The sequence below is a fragment of the Scyliorhinus torazame genome, chromosome 1 (assembly GCF_047496885.1).
Source record: "Scyliorhinus torazame isolate Kashiwa2021f chromosome 1, sScyTor2.1, whole genome shotgun sequence".
Lineage (NCBI taxonomy): Eukaryota > Metazoa > Chordata > Chondrichthyes > Carcharhiniformes > Scyliorhinidae > Scyliorhinus > Scyliorhinus torazame.
In genome coordinates this window covers 156387315-156404048 of record NC_092707.1, presented here as the reverse complement: position 1 = coordinate 156404048, position 16734 = coordinate 156387315, and the positions used below count along the sequence as shown (strand labels likewise).

Sequence of the window (16734 nt, the reverse complement as noted above, 5' to 3'; positions counted from 1 at the left end):
GCTCTTCCTGCTGCTTTTTGCTCTGGCGATAGAGCCATTGACAATGGCACTGAGGGCGTTGAGGGATTGAAGATGGATTGAGCAAGAAGGGGTCAAGCACAGGGTTTTGTTTTATGCAGATGATCTCCTGTTATATATTTCGGAACCGGTGGGGAGTTTCGACTCTGTTGGAGATCCTGAGAGAATTTGGCTGTTTCTGTACATTGAACATTGGGAAAAGTGAGGTGTATCCCGATTAATTCCAGAGGGCAGGAGAGGAGGCTAGGGGAGTTGCCGTTCCAGGTGATGGGTGAGAGCTTTCGGTATCTCGGGATACAGTTGGTACGGAGCTGGGCCCAGCTGCATAAATTTAATTTGGCGCGACTGGTGGAAGGTATGACGTTGGATTTTAAGAGGTAGGATGTGCTGCCTTTGTCACTGGCTGGGCGCGTGGTTAAAATGGCGGTGCTGCCCAGATTCTGGTTTGCGTTCCAGAACCTCCCAATCATTGTTCCCAAGTCCTTTTTTAGGAAGGTGAATGGGATAATTTCACGGTTCGTGTGGGCGGGTATAATCCCGCGTGTGAGGCGGATGTTTTTAGAAAGGGGGCGGGGACGGGGACGGGTTCTGGCACTGCCGAGTCTGCTGATTTACTACTGGGCTGTGAATATTGCAATAGTCAGGAAATGGGCAGTGGAGGAGGGATCAGTTTGGGGGTGGATAGAGGCAGTGTCATGTAGTGGGCTGGTTTGAGGCACTGTTGTTGACGCCCCTCCCATTATCTCCAGTCCGATATTCTGTGACCCTGGTGGTGGTCTGAGCGTTGAAAGTTTAGAACCACTGCAGGCAACATTTTGGGTTGGAAGGCATGTCTCTCTGGGAGCTGATATGCAATAATCATCGGTTTGTGCCGGCGGGGTTCGATACGAGGTTCTGGGGGTGTCGGCAGGTGGGGATAGAGTACTTCATGGGCTTGTTTGCAGGGGATAATTTTGCGGGCCTGGAAGAGCTGGAGGAATTGTATCAGTTGCCTAAGGGGAATAGCTTCAGGTACCTGCAGGTGAGGGACTTTGGAGCTGCCACCTCCGGTGCTACAAGATACGTTGCTGTCCAAAGATGACATTGGGGAGGGGAGAGTGGCAGATATTTATGTAGAGCTGATGGAGAGGAATGGCGCTCCGGAGGAGGAGATTATGCACAAATAGGAGGAGGAGTAGGGAGGGGGAAGTTGAGGGTTGGGCTGTGGAAGGAGGGGGAAGGCTTCCTTGTCGTATGGGAGGTTGAGCCTCACCCAATTTAAGGTGGTGCATAGAGCCCACATGACGGTTGCGAGGATGAGCCGGTTCTTTGCAGCGGCGGACAATGGGTGTAGGCGGTGTGCGGGCAGGTATACGAATCACATGTTCTGGGATTGTCCAAACCTGATGGGGTTCTGGCAGGGGTACTTGGATGCCATGTCTGAGGTTTTGGCCAGAGAGATGTCCCCAAGTCTGGAGGTGGCGATATTTGGAGAGTCAGAATTGCCGGGAGTCCAGAGGCCGATGTTTTGGCCTTTGTCTCCCTGATCGCCAGGAGATGGATTTTGCTGGGCTGGTGGGACTCAGAACTGCCAAAGGCAGGAATATGGGTGAGCCACCTGGCAGAATTCCTGTGCTTGGAAAAGATTAAGTTTATCGACTTCTTTTAAGGTGAATCAAGACATCAGCGGGGGTAAGGGGGGTGGTGTTAGGGGTTTCATGTTCTTTCTTTGTTTCAGGAGCTGTGGGGAGTTAAGGGGGGGAAATAAGGAGGAGGGGTGAGTTGCAGGCTCGTTATCCATTGCTGCGGTTGGCATCTGTTTTTGTATCTGTTTTGTTTTTCTGATATTTCTTTTTTATTATATAAATTTAGTGTACCCAATTAATTTTTCCAAATAAGGGGCAATTTAGCGTGGCCAATCAACCTAGCCTGCACAACTTTTGGGTTGTGGGGGCGAAACCGTGAGGCTGCAGGGCTACCCACTACGTCACCATGCTGCCCTTTGTTTCTGATATTTCTATGTATATATGCAAAATGCATTTAATAAAAATATTTAAAAAAAACATATGATTGGAATCTTAAATAATACCGGAAAATGCTGGTTAGCCTCAGGAGATCAGGCAGCACCTGTGGAGAGAAGCAGGAATGGCCTGGATGTTCCAGCCCTGCCGAAAGTCAGTAGGCTTTTGGCTGGCCCACCCAATTCCCTGCGATGGGTCCTGCCACGGCGGGGCTGGAAAATCCCAGCCAACATCCCAGGCTGGTAATCCTTCATTACAACTCATTGACTTGAAATGTTAACCCTCTTTCCCTCCACAGACTCTGCATGACCTGTTGAGTATTGCAAGCCTTTCCTGTTTTTATGTGCAGTACGAAGTCTTACAACACCAGGTTAAAGTCCAACAGGTTTGTTTCAATGTCACTAGCTTTCGGAGCGCGGCTCCTTCCTCAGGTGATTCACCTGCGCTCCGAAAGCTAGTGACATCGAAACAAACCTGTTGGACTTTAACTTGGTGTTGTAAGACTTCATACTGTGCTCACCCCAGTCCAACGCCGGCATCTCCACATCATGTTTTTATGTGAGGGAATGTAGTTGAGGTGGTTCTGAGAGTCACTGGACTTCCAGTGAATATTTGTGGAAACTGGGGACAGAGAAACTGAGGAAAGGAATGGAAGAGTTAGAGCTGGACCATGTGAGGGTCAGAGATAACTGTGTGTATGTATATATATTTATATAGATATATGATATATGCAGTTTATCTCTTTAAAAATTATATATATTATGGATGTACATACTTTATATATAAAAATGTATATATATTTCTTTATATTTGTTTTTTGAGTCAACTCTGAGAGCTCCTGTCATGTGAGCACAAGGAATTAATGAATCACAACATTGTGACAACAGACTTTGTTGCAATACAATCATCTGAGAGAGGAGATTATTGAGAAATTGTAAATGTTATGTAACACTTAGATGAATGAGTAATCTTTTTGCTGCTCTCTTCCCCAAAACAATGAAAATTGAATATAATGATACCGGGCATGATCTACCGGTTGCGTTGCGCCCGAGTGCGGGTGCGACGCAACAGGTAGATCCCGGGACAGGCCTCCTGCGCACGCTTCCCAACAGTCATTACGCCTCGCAAGATCTACCGAGATCTCGTGAGTCATCACGATTGTATACCACCCACAATGGACAGGATCCAGCCTCGCAAAATGAAGTCAGATTAGAAGCTGCCTTACCTCTGCCTTTGCCGGATGGCCACCTGACATCTACTGGCCTCACTGAGGAGACTCCAGCCGGTGCCATTCAGTACTGGTCCCCACAAATGGGGACCAGGCGGAAGAGTACCTGGGGGGGGATCTCCCAGGCGGTCAGAGGCCCCTGGGTGGTCAATCTCTGAGCAGGGTGGTACTTTGGCACTGCTGGTGCCACCCAGGCACCTTGGCAGTGCCAGCCTGGCAGTACCACCTGGGAACCCTGGTCATGCCACCCGGGTACCAGCCTGGCACTGCCAGGGTGCTGAGGTGGCATTGCCAGGCTGTCGGGTGGTGCCAGGCTGGCAATGCCAAAATGCCAAGCTTTCTTTGTGCCACACCAGGGATCGGATCCGGGGGGGGAGGGGTGCCCTGCCCTTATGTGGCAAGGTGTGGGGGCCCCTGAGGACCCTTAGCAGATGGGTTGGGGCATGGGGGGGGGGTATGGGGGTTGCGTTGGGGGGGTCATGAGATTGGGGTGCCATTTAAAAATGGCATCCTGATCCCTTCTTGCACAGAGGAGCTCTGCTCATTGGAGCTCCTCAGTGCAGGAAATGTGGTTAAGTGCGGCCTCAGCACACCGTACCCTGCCGGGGAACAAGACAAAGTGCCGATAGATAGTGGGGTCATTCCTGGCAAGCTAATCCCACCCAGAACGGCACTCTGGTTTATTTTGGTCAGATCGCTCCCTTAATGCTTCATGGTCTTAATAAGGGAATCAAGGGTTATGGGGATAAGGTGGGAAAGTAGAGTTGAGGATGATCAAATCAGATCAGTCATGATCCCATTGAATGGTAGAGCAGACCCAATGGGCTGAATAGCCTTCTTTAGCTCCCACGTCTTATGGTCTTGTATCTATTTGGCACCATTAACATGGAAAAATGCCCCAAGGTCCTGTTACAGGAAAGTTATTAGACAAATATTCAACACCGTGCCCTCTCTGTCTCTGTAATCCTCTCCAGTTGTTCATCCCTCTGAGATCACTGTGTTCCTCCAATCCTGGACTCCTGCACATCACTGAATTTTGTCACTCCACCATTGATGTACACACCTTTAGCTGTGTGGACCCTGAGCTCTGGAATTTCTTCCCGACAGCTCTCTGCCTCTCTCTCTTCCTTTAAAATGCACCTTGAAACCAATCCCTTTTACCAAACTTTTGGTCACATGTCCCAATCCGTCATTACTCGGTGTTACATTTTGTCTGAGACCACTCCTGTCTTTGCCTTGAGACGTTTTACTACATTAAACACGCATAGAGTTAAATGCCAGGTGCTTTCCAAACCTGTTATAATTCTCAACATGACAAAATCACAGAATTTTTTGTTTGCAATTTTCTTTTCACAGGTAAATTTTGCAATGTGCCAACTATTTGGGTTATTCGCAGCTTTTTTATTTCGTAACTACCTCCACCCAAGCAAGACCAACCACGCCATCAGGCATGTGATAGTCACCCTCTTGGGTCTTCACTTTGCGTTCTTCTGCTTTGGCAGGTAAGTAGTTCTGCAGATTTGCATTTGCACACCAAACTCTTCCATTTGCGATGCACGGAGACTAAAATGTGAAGCTGGTACTGGAGGTTACTGTAGCTGAGGACAAGAGACCCGTCTTCATTGAACTGCCAAGAAACAAAGGGTTTTGCCCTTAAAGAAGTTAATTGATGTGCTTGAGTTTCAATTCGTGCCACATGCAATAAGTGTGGAAATTAATTAGACAAGGTGCAGCTGAGTTTTATCAACGGGTTCAGAGATGAGGGACTTCAGTTAAATGGAAGGATGAGAGAAACTTATATTGTTCTCCTTAGAGTAGAAGAAGGAAGATTCAATGGACATGTTTAAAATGATAAGCAGTTTTGAGAGGTAAATAAAGAGAAAACGTTCTGCTGGCTGGTGGGTTAGTAACCAAAGGGTACAGATTTAAGATTTACGAAAGAACCAGAGGGGGAAATATGGATGATTCGTTTTAAAGCAGGTTTGATCTGAAATGCACTACCTGTAAAGGTGGTGGAAGCAGGTTTGAAAGGAAATTGTGAAGGAAAATGTTCTGATGTTAACGGGAAAGAGTGGAATTAATTGGATGGCTGTTTCAAAGAGCTGGCATGATTATGGGGGTGGGAGAGGGAATAGTCTCCTGCTGGGCAGTATGATCTTTTAATTGTTCATCCTGTCAAATCACCCCACAATTCTGAACCGAGCGCCAGGTAAGCATTTTATTACTTAGACCTCCAGCAGTGCTTCCAGTGTCTGGACGATAGGCAAAGAATTCATGAAAATAAATCAAGTAGCTTGTGACCTTTGCCGAGAAGTGAGTGCATTTGTACCATCCACATGTGTGTTTGTGTATCTGTATATATATATGTATGTGTGTGCATGCGTGTGTGCATAATGGGTTCGGGAAAGTACTGGAAAATAACTAGCGCCCAAGAGACTTCCTAAAAGGACAGCCATAAAAATGAGCAAAAATTACATTAAGAGTATGGATTCCAGGCACTTCATTCGCCGGTTCCTTTGAATTTTCCAGTAAGAACTCGAGACGCTGATAGAAGCTATTTGGGATTCAATAGTAACAGTTCTGATAAAGTGAAGGGAAATGAGTCGGATGTTTTGAACAGGAAACAGTCTTTGAATTGATCAGCAAAACACAAACCTTCTCGTAGGCAGACTTCTGAAGAATTAGTTTCCTCGATTTCTCCAATTTCAGCTTGAGGACTCCATGGAGTATTTCAAAATTCCATTCATCTGAAGCCTGAAGTTGCCGTGTTTGTGCCTTTCTCACTTTTTGAATCGTGATGTAGTCAATGCCATCCTTCGATCTCTGGCACTAGTCTCTTATCGAGGAAGGTTGCAAGATTGTGGCCGCAGTATCTGAAATTTCCACCCTTAGCAAACTAGACTACATCCCATTGGGATCAGGTGACCTTTCTATTTTGACTGCTGCCAATCTTTTTAGTACCTCACATTTATCAATTTTTAACCTATCCAATTTCTCTACTATCTTCTCTTTTATTGTGACATTGGAAGCAATCTTGTCTCTAATGGAGATTGATGCAAAGTACTCAATTAGAAACTCAACCATGCTCTCTGCCTCCGCAAAAATACTGCCCTTGATATCAAGGCCACATTTGACCTAGCAAAACTGGAGTCAATAGAATTGTGGGGAAAACTCTGCTGGATGGAATCATACCTGGCACAAAGGAAGATGCTTGGGGTGGTTGGAGGTCAATCATCTCAACTCCAGGTCATCACTGCAGGAGTTTCTCAGGGTAGTGTCCTAGACCCAACCATCTTCAGCTGCTTCATGAATGACCTCTCTTCCATCATAAGGTCAGAAGTGAGAATGTTTGCTGATGACTGTGCAATGTTCAGCGCCATTTGCAACCTCGGATAATGAAGCAATCCATGTCCAAATGTAGCAAGACCTGGACAATATCCAGGATTAGGCTGACAAGCGGCAAGTAACATTCATGTCACACAAGTGCCAGGCAATGACTATCTCCAACAAGAGCGACTTTAAGCATCGCCCATGACATTCAATGGTGTTACATTAGTGAATCCCCCACCATTAACCAGAAACTGAACGGGACGAGCCATATAAATACTGCAGCTACAAAAGCAGGTCAGAGGCTAGGAATCCTGCAGTGAGTAACTCATCTCCTGACACTCTAAAGCCTGTCCACCATCTACAAGGCACAAGTCAGGAGTGGAATTGAATACTCCCCACTTATCTGCATGAGTGCGGCTCCAATAAGAAACTTGATGCCACCCAGAGCAAAGCAGCCCACTTGGATTTGCATCCCTTCCACATTCTTTCCCTCCACCACCACGCACAGAATCAGCAGTGTACCATACACAAAATAGGACTCAACAAAGCTCTTAAGATAGCACCTTCCAAACTCATAACCACTACCATCTAAAAGGACGAGGGTAGCAGGTTCATGGGAACACCAGCAACTGGAGGTTCCCCTGCAAGCTACTCACCAACCTGACTTGCAAATATATCACTATTCCTTCACTGTCGCTGGGTCAATCTCCTGGAACTGCCTCCCTAACAACACTTCATGTACCTACATCACATGGACTGCAGTGGTTTAAGAAGGCAACTCACTAACACCTTTCAAGGGCAATTTGGGATGGACAATGGATGCTAGCCTAGCCAGTGATGCTCACATCCCTTGAACAAATAGAAAAATAAGAGACTTGTCATACTTGCCACAATTAGCGTCCAGTACTGGGTTCAATAGTCCAGATGAGGGCTAACCAGTAATTTCAAAATATTTAGCATAACTTCCTTGTTTTTGTACTCTAACTGCTCAGTTGTCATGGTAATTAGGAATGAGTAATAAATGCAAACATCCCAATGTTTCCTAAATACTGAAGAACAATTTTTACTCTGAAAGACACTTCAGTCAGGAATTTCCTTCTGAGTTTCCACCATGACTTTGGCATTCATCCTTTGGAAATTTCCGGAGCTGGTCCCGGGGTGAGCCGATCTGCTGACTTGTAGTGTTCTTGGCTGCAATGAGTTTGGGCACTTTCTCAATTCAGTATCTAATGGTGTGTGTCCAGGAAAAGTGCTGTTCCCTCATTTGATGCCTGGCTCAGTTGATAACACTCTCACCTCTGAGTAGGAAGGTTGTGGGTTCAAGCCCCATTCCAGAGAGCCGAGTGTAAAATTTAGGCTGATACTCTGAGTACAGCACAAGCACTGCAGCGGTTCAAGAAGACAGCTCAGCACCACCCTCCCAAGGGCAATTAGGAATGAGCCAACAAATGCTGACCTAGCCAGCGAAGCTCACATTCTGTAAAAAATGAACAGTAAAAAAAAACCTCTTATTACAGGACTGAGGGATAGGGCAGCACGGTGGCGCAGTAGGTAGTACTGCTGCCTCATGGCACCGAGGTCCCAGGTTCGATCCTGGTTCTGGGTCACTGTCCATGTGGAGTTTGCACATTCTCCCCGTGTGTGCGTGGGTTTTGCCCCCACAACCCACGTTCTCCTCGTGTGTGCGTGGGTTTCCTCCGGGCGCTCTGGTTTCCTCCCACAGTCCAAAGATGTGCAGGTTAGGTGGATTGGCTGTGATAAATTGCCCTTGGTGTCCAGAAAGGTTAGGTGGGGTTACTGGGTTACGGGGATAGGGTAGAGGCATGGGTAGGGTGCTCTTTCCAAGGGCCGGTGCAGACTTGATGGCTCAATGGCCACCTTCTGCACTGTAAATTCTATGATCTATGATCTATGTGCAGGGTAGGTGAAAAAGTACAGGACTGAGGGAGTGCTGTATTGTCAGAGACACCGACCATTGGCACGGCACCTCTCGGGTGAATGGAAAAGGTTGCATGACATTATTTGGATAAGCAGGAATGTTCTCCCTGGTGTCCTGGGCAATATTTATCCCTTAAACAACCTCACAAAAACATACTGTGCATGATTTAACGGAAAAAACTCAGGCTGATATTCTGAGGCCAGCATTTGTTGCCCATCCCTAGTTGCCCTTCAGAAGATGGTTGCGAGTTGCCTTCTTGCAGTCCCTGACGTATAGGTACACCCACTGTGCTGTTAGGGAGGGAGTTCTAGCATTTTGCCCCAGCAAGAGTGAAGGAACAGCAATATATTTTAATGTCAGGGTGGAGGGGAACCTCCAGGTGGTGGGGTTCCCAGGTATCTGCTGCTCTTGTTCTTCTAGATGGTAGTAGCCATGGGTTTGGAAGGTGCTGTCTAAGGAACCTTGGCGAGTTACTGTAGTCATCTTGTAGATGGCACACACCGACTGTTCATCGGTGTTGGAGGGTTTGAATGTTTGTTGAAGTGGAGCAATCAAACGGGCTGCTTTGTCCTGGATAGTGTTGAGCTTCTTGAGTGTTGTTGGAGCGGCACACATCCAGGCAAGTGGAGAGTATTCCATTACACTCCTGACTTGTGCCTTGTAGATGGTGGACAGGCTTTGGGGGGTCAGGACGTGAGTTACTCACCATAGGACTCCTAGCCTTTGGTCTGCCCTGGTAGCCACAGTATTAATATGGCCAGTCCAGTTCAGTTTCTGATTACTGGGAACACAAAAGATGTTGATTGTGGGGGATTCAGCGATGGTAATGCTATTGAATGTCAAGGGGGCGATGGTTAGATCCTCTCTTGTAGGAAATGGTCATTGCCTGGCACTTGTGTGGTGCGAATGTAACTTGCCACTTGTCAGCCCAAGCCTGGATATTGTCCAGGTCTTGCTGCATTTGGACATGGACTGCTTCATTATTTGAGGAGTCACGAATGGTGCTGAATGTTGTGCAGTCATCTGCAAACATCCCCACTTCTGACCTTATGATGGAAGGAAGGTCACTGAAGAAGCAACTGAAGATGGTTGGGCCTAGGACACTACGCTGAGGAACTCCTGTAGTGATGTCCTGGAACTGAGATGACTGATCTCCAACCGCCACAACCATCTTCCTTTGTACAAGGTATGATTCCCACCAGCAGAGAGTTTCCCTCTTGACTCTAGTTTTGCTAGGGCTCCTTGATGCCATACTCGGTCAAATGCTACCTTGATGTCAAGGGCAGTCACCTCACCTCTGGTATTCAGCCCTTTTGTCCATGTTTGAACCAATGAGGCCAGGAGCTGAGTGACCCTAGCGGAAGCCAAACTGAGCATCCGTGAGCAGGTTATTGCCGAGTAAGTGCCGCTTGATAGCACTGTTGATGACTCCTTCCATCACTTTGCTGATGATGAAGAGTAGACTGATAGGGAGGTAATTGGCTGGGTTGCATTTGTCCTGTTTCTTGTGTACAGGACACACCTGGGCAATTTTCCACATTGCCGGGTAGATGCCAGTGATATAGCTGTACTGGAACAGCTTGGCTAGGAACGCAGCAAGCTCTGGAGCACAAGTCTTCAGTATTACACAGGCAACCTGGCATCTGGCCATCTTAGCACTGCCAACCTGGCACCCTGGCAATGCCCCTGCCAACCTTGTAGATGTCAGGCTGGCCATGTCAAGGTGCCCGGGTGGCAGCGAGAGTGCCAATGTATCTTCCTGCCCAGACACCGGCCACCTGGGGCCGCTGATGGCCTGGGAGACCCCCCCCAGGTGTCGTTACATCTGGTCCATGCTTGCGTGGATCAGTGCCAAATGGCGCCATGGTAAGGTCTCCCAGGTGTTCATTCCCGGGCCTTGGGCACATTGGGCACTGACATATTTAAGTGCGCCTAGGCGCTGGAATGTGGCGACTCGGGCTTTTCACAGTAACTTCATTGAAGCCTACTTGTGACAATAAGCGATTATTATTATTAACTGCTCCTTAAATATGTAAATCGCGACGTCTCGTGAGATCTTGTTAGAGTCCATTCAATTGCGACCATTACCTGGTCATCATCGCATTTGCTCATAGTGGGACCTTGTGTGCAAATTGCCTGCTGCAAAACGCTAGTGACTGCATTTCAAACATACTTAACTAACTGTTAAATACATTAGAATCTCCTGAATTTAATGATTTTGGTTTAAAAATAACTAAAGAGCTGGGTGGAAGAATGTTTTAATTGAAAGACAACAAAAGAGACCATTTTCCTTTTTTATTCTATCATGGGATATGTGATGCTTGATTAATGACACCAGAAGCGAGATTGGATGACAATTGAAGGCTTTATTGGACTAAATGTTTCCCCCAGCAGCGCAGGTACAGAATGCGGCTGCTTGGGAGACACAGACTCTTATACTCCGCCTTGCTGGGCGGAACCAGCAGGCAGGCTTCACCAGTGATCTTCATGCCTCAGGTACATCCCACACCAATGGTCTTACAGTCTCAACCTAGGTACCATAATACCCCTAATACAGACTACCATATTCACCCCCAGTTAAAAAAGAGTCCGGTGGGGGTGGTGGTCTCGCGCCATACAGTGGTACAGTGTTTTGCCTTATTACATTACATAACTATTTACAGTATTTATTTTACATATCCATGTCAGAATGAAGCAATTAGTCGATCGGGGGCTCTGGTTGTCCTCTGTGATCGTCGCAGTTTTGGCAGTGATGCAGGCGCCACCTCGTGCATCCGTGACTCCGGGAGCGTGACTTTGGCTTCTTCGGTAGCTTCATCACCCCTGGATGGGACCAGTGGAAGAACCGATCCACCTGGAAAGGGAGCAGCCGTGAGGTGCGCCGGTGGGAGGGAGGGTGGGGGGGGGTGCGTGGAGGGGGATCCAGCGGGCGCCAGGTCCCGTAGGGAGACCATATCCTGCCGGCCGTCGGGATACGCCACATAGGCGTACTGAGGGTTAGTGTGAAGGAGGTGGACCCTCTCTACCAATGGGTCCGACTTGTGCGCCCGCACGTGTTTGCGGAGCAGAATGGGTCCAGGAGCTGCCAGCCAGGTTGGGAGTGAGGTCCCGGAGGAGGACTTCCTAGGGAAGACAAGGAGACGTTCATGAGCTGTTTCGTTTGTCGTGGTACACAGCAGTGATCGGATGGAGTGGAGTGCATCGGGAAGGACCACCTGCCAGTGGGAGACTGAGAGATTCCTGGACCGTAGGGCCAGTAGGACGGTCTTCCAGTCCGTTCCGTTCTCCCTCTCTACCTGTCCGTTTCCCTGGGGGTTATAACTGGTTGTCCTGCTCGAGGCGATGCTCTTGCTGAGCAGGAATTGACGCAGTTCGTCGCTCATGAAGGAGGACCCCCTATCGCTGTGTATGTAGGCGGGGAAACCGAACAGGGTAAAGATACTGTGGAGGGCTTTTATGATGGTGGCTGCCGTCATGTCGGGGTAGGGAATGGCGAATGGGAACCGGGAGTATTCGTCAATCACGTTCAGGAAGTATGTGTTGCAGTCGGTGGAGGGGAGCGGCCCTTTGAAATCCATACTGAGGCGGTCAGAGGGACAGGAAGCCTTTATCAGGTGCGCTTTCTCTGGCCTGTAGAAGTGCAGCGTGCACTCCGCGCAGATTTGGCAGTTCCTGGTGGCGGTCCTGACCTCCTCGAGGGAGGAGGGCAGGTTGCGGGTCTTGATAAAATGGAAGAATCGAGATACCCCCAGGTGGCAGAAGTCCTCATGGAGGGCCCGGAGTCGGTCCACTTGTGTGTTGGCACATGTGCCGTGGGATAGGGCATCAAAAGGCTCGTTTAGCTTCCCAGGATGTTACAGGATCTCATAGTTGTAGGTGTAGAGGTCGATCCTCCACCGTAAGATCTTATCGTTCTTTATCTTGCCCCGCCGTGCATTATCGAACATGAAAGCTACCGACCGTTGGTCAGTGAGGAGCGTGAATCTCCTGCCGGCCAGGTAATGCCTCCAGTGCCGCACAGCTTCTACTATGGCCTGGGTTTCCTTTTCCACGGGGGAATGACGGATTTCTGAAGCATGGAGGGTGCGGGAAAAAAAGGCCACGGGCTTGCTCGCTTGTTTGAGGGTGGCCGCCAGAGCTACGTCAGACGCATCGCTCTCGACTTGGAAGGGAAGGGATTCATCGATTGCGTGCATCGTGGCCTTTGCAATGTCCGCTTTGATGCGGCTGAAGGCCTGGCGGGCCTCTGCCGACAGGGGGGAAACTGAGGATTGGATTAGTGGGCGGGCCTTGTCGGCATAATTGGGGACCCACTGGGCGTAATATGAAAACAATCATCCCAGGCAGCGTTTCAGGGCCTTGGAGCAGTGGGGGAGGGGAAACTCCATGAGGGGGCGCATGCGTTCGGGATCTGGGCCCATGACTCCATCATGCACTACATAGCCGAGGATGGCTAGACGGTCGGTGCTGAACATGCATTTGTCCTTGTTGTAGGTTAAGTTAAGGGTTTTTGCGGTATGGAGGAATTTGCGGAGGTTGGTGTCGTGGTCCTGCTGGTCGTGGCCGCAGATGGTGACATTGTCGAAGTACGGAAACGTGGCCCGCAAACCGTACCGGTCAACCATTCGGTCTATCTCCCGTTGGAAGACTGAGACTCCATTTGTGACACCGAAGGGAACCCTTAGGAAGTGGTAGAGCCGCCCATCTGCTTCGAATGCAATGTACTTGCGGTCGTCCGGGTGGATGGGGAGCTGGTGGTAGGTGGATTTGAGATCCACCATGGAAAAAACCTTGTATTGTGCAATCTGATTGACCAAATCCGATATGCGGGGGAGAGGGTACGCGTCGAGATGCGTACACCTGTTGATGGTCTGACTATAATCGATGACCATCCTGTGCTTCTCCCCGGTCTTTACAACCACTGCTTGAGCTCTCCAGGGACTGTTGCTAGCATCGATAATACCTTCCTTCAGTAGCCGTTGGACTTCCGACCTAATGAAGGTCCGGTCCTGGGCACTGTACCGTCTGCTCCTGGTGGCGACGGGTTTGCAATCCGGGGTGAGGTTCGCAAAAAAGGATGGTGGGTCGACTTGAGGGTCACGAGGCTGCAGACAGTGAGGGGGGTATAGGGCCGCCAAATTTAAAAGTTAAGCTCTGGAGGTTGCATTGGAAGTCCAATCCCAAGAGCGTGGCAGCGCAGAGGTGAGGGAGGACGGAAATTTTGTAATTCTCTTCCCTGGACCGTGAGGTTTGCTACGCAGAACTCCTTGATCCCTACAGAGTGAGACACGGAGGAGAGGGAGATTTTTTGGTTAACTGCGTGTATGGGAAGAGCACAGCGGCTTACCGTGTTGGGGTGTATGAAGCTCTCTGTGCTCCCGGAGTCGATCAGGCAGGATGTTTTGCGTCCGTTGATGAGTACGGTCATCGTCGCGGTCGAGAGTGTTCGGGGTCGAGACTGGTCCAGGGCCACCGAGGTGAGTCGTAGTACAAATTGGAGATTTTCCTCGGGCGGTGTGTGGTCATCCGAATCGGGGTCCTGAGACTCCAGCAAAGATGGCGGTGCCACGGGTTGCACATGGCTGGGGGTGGGCGAGATGGCGGCACCCACGCATCGCACGTGGTCCCTGGAGAACAAGATGACGGTGCCCGGGGCCCGCACATGGCTCGGGAAAATGAAGATGGCGGCCCCCGCGGCCCGCACGTGGCCCGTGGAGAGAGTTGTGGTGCCGGCCCCGGTTCTCCCCCGGAGACAGCAGCGACCACCCGTGCCTGGCATACTGCCACAAAATGGCCCTTTTTGCCACAACCTTTGCAGGTGGAGGAGCGGGCCGGGCAGCGCTGCTGGAGGTGCTTGGCTTGCCCCCAAAAATAACAGCGGGGCCCCCCTGGGGTTGCCTGGTAGCCGCGCGGCACAAGCTTGTGGGGGGATGGGGGACGCATCAGGGTCGGCCGCGGGTGGGTTCCAAGCTGCCCAAGGGGCTGCCGCGTGGTCGGGAATATACGCGCGGGCGTTTCGGGAGGCGACATGCAGGGAGCTAGCAAGGGCCCGTGCCTCCTTGAGGTCTAGTGTCTCTTTCTCCAGCAGCCGCTGACGGATTTGGGAGGACAGCATACCTGCAACGAATGTGTTCCGGATTAAAAGTTCTGTGTGGTCGCTGGCTGAAACTTACGGGCAGTCACAGTTCCTACCCAGTACCAGGAGCGCGCGATAGAATTCATCCAGCGATTTCCCCCGGGATTTGTCGTCTTGTCGTTAGCAGATGCCGGGCGTAAACCTGGTTTACTGGGCAAATGTAGTGTCCTTTCAACAGGGCCATCGCGACCTCGAAATCGTCCTCATCATCGATGAGGGTGTAAATCTCTGGGCTCATCCTCGAGTGGAGAACTTGATGTTTCTGGTCCTCCGTGGGTGCAGTCGTGGCCATCCTGAGGTACCGTTTGAAGCACACCAGCCAGTGTTTGAAGGTTACCGCTGAGTTTGCCGTGTGGGGGCTGAGTTGCAGACACTCCGGCTTGATTCGGAGCTCCATTCTTTAAACTCTAGTCCAATAAATAAATTGATGCTCGATCAATGACTCCAGAAGGGAGATTGGATGACAATTGAAGGCTTTATTGGACTAGATGTTTCCCCCAGCAGCGCAGGTACAGAATGCAGCTGCTAGGGAGACACAGACTCTTATACTCCGCCTTGTTGGGCGGAACCAGCAGGCAGGCTTCACCAATGATCTTCATGCCTCAGGTACCTCCCACACCAATGGTCTTACAGTCTCAACCTAGGTACCGTAATACCCCTAATACAGACTACCACAAAAACGTGTCACTGACTGGGCTAACATTTTCTGGTCATCCTTAATTGACCTAGAACTGAGTTACCTGCTGGGCCATTTCTAAGAGCACTTCAATCACATTGCGGTGAATCTGGAGTAACATGTAGACCAGACCAGATAAGGATGGCAGATTTCCTTCCCTAAAGGACATTAATGAACCATATGAGTTTTTATGACAATCAATGATAGCTCCATGGCACCATTCGTGACACTATATTATCATTCCAGAGTTTTTTGTTAATCAATTTGACTTATTAATTAATTGAATTCAAAATTCCAGCAGCTGCCATGGTGGGATTCGAACCCATCTCCCCACTGTATTAGCCTGGGCCTCTTGATTACTAGTCCAGTGACATTCTCCCTGAACTTGAACTGGAAGTCAAGAAAAAATACAGCCAACATACAGTTGTTTTCAATGTGAAATCTTGCCTTTGTAGAATGTCCTGCCAGGAATTTCCTCATTTAGTTTCCTTGCTGTTCTTGCTTTTCTGATCCACATGGCTCCATGAAATAGGAGATGAAACCACCTTAAAAACTATCAGAAAAGCAATTAAAAGAAACAGCAGTGCAAAGTTTCACTTGCATCTATGTATATAGGTGCATGCGCCTATACATGCACCTCACTTCTGGAGTCATTGATCGAGCATCAATGTGTACATACATACATACACATGTAGGTGTGTGTATGTTGCAGAATGAAAAATAATGGGCGGGATTCCCCCATCGGGTGGGTAAGTGCCGACGCCGGAGTAAAAACGGGAGTGTTTTACCCCAGTGTCGGCGCCGTTCCGGGACCCCATTCTGCGGCCCACAGGGGGCTAGGACGGCGCTGGAGCGGCCTCCAGTTGCCAATCCTGGCCTGAACCCGGCGCCGCGGGGTCCGCGCATGCGCAGTGGGCAGGCGCCAACTAGCGCATGCACAGTGGCCTTCTTCCCCGCACCGGCCCCGACGCCAAATGGCGCGGGGATACAGGTGACGGTGCGGAGGAAAGGAGGTCAGGGGGCAGAGAGGCCGGCCCACCGATCAGTGGGCCCCGATCATGGGCCAGGCCACCACGGAGGCCCCTCCCCCCCCCCACAGGCCGCCCCCGGACCCTTCAATGCCAAAGTCCCGCCGGCTCAGAGAATGTTAGAACGGCGCCGGCGGGACTCTGCTTTTTGATGACGGCCGCTCGGCCCATCCGGGCCAGAGAATTGGCGCGCCGGCCCGGGCTGGCATCGTGGCGCGATTCGCGCTGCGCTGATTCTCCGACCCGGCAGAGGTCGGAGAATTCAGCCCAATGTGTTTCATCACTGGTTTAAATATATTATCGGCTTTAAAGTTTGTTGTGGTTGCTCAGTGCTTATTTGCTTAGTTGCCTGGCTACATATATTTAGGTGACATCATCT

At 49.8% G+C, this 16734-nt stretch overlaps 1 protein-coding gene across 1 annotated transcript in view; it reads left to right on the top strand.

Annotated features, from left to right (window-relative positions):
* The window catches only part of LOC140415425 (lysophospholipid acyltransferase 2-like), a 150468-nt gene that overhangs the window by 17559 nt on the left and 116175 nt on the right, over positions 1 to 16734 (top strand). The window contains exon 2 of the mRNA XM_072501053.1: positions 4603 to 4748. Within this exon, the coding sequence (XP_072357154.1) occupies positions 4603 to 4748 (146 nt within the window). The remainder of the gene's footprint in view (positions 1 to 4602; positions 4749 to 16734) is intronic.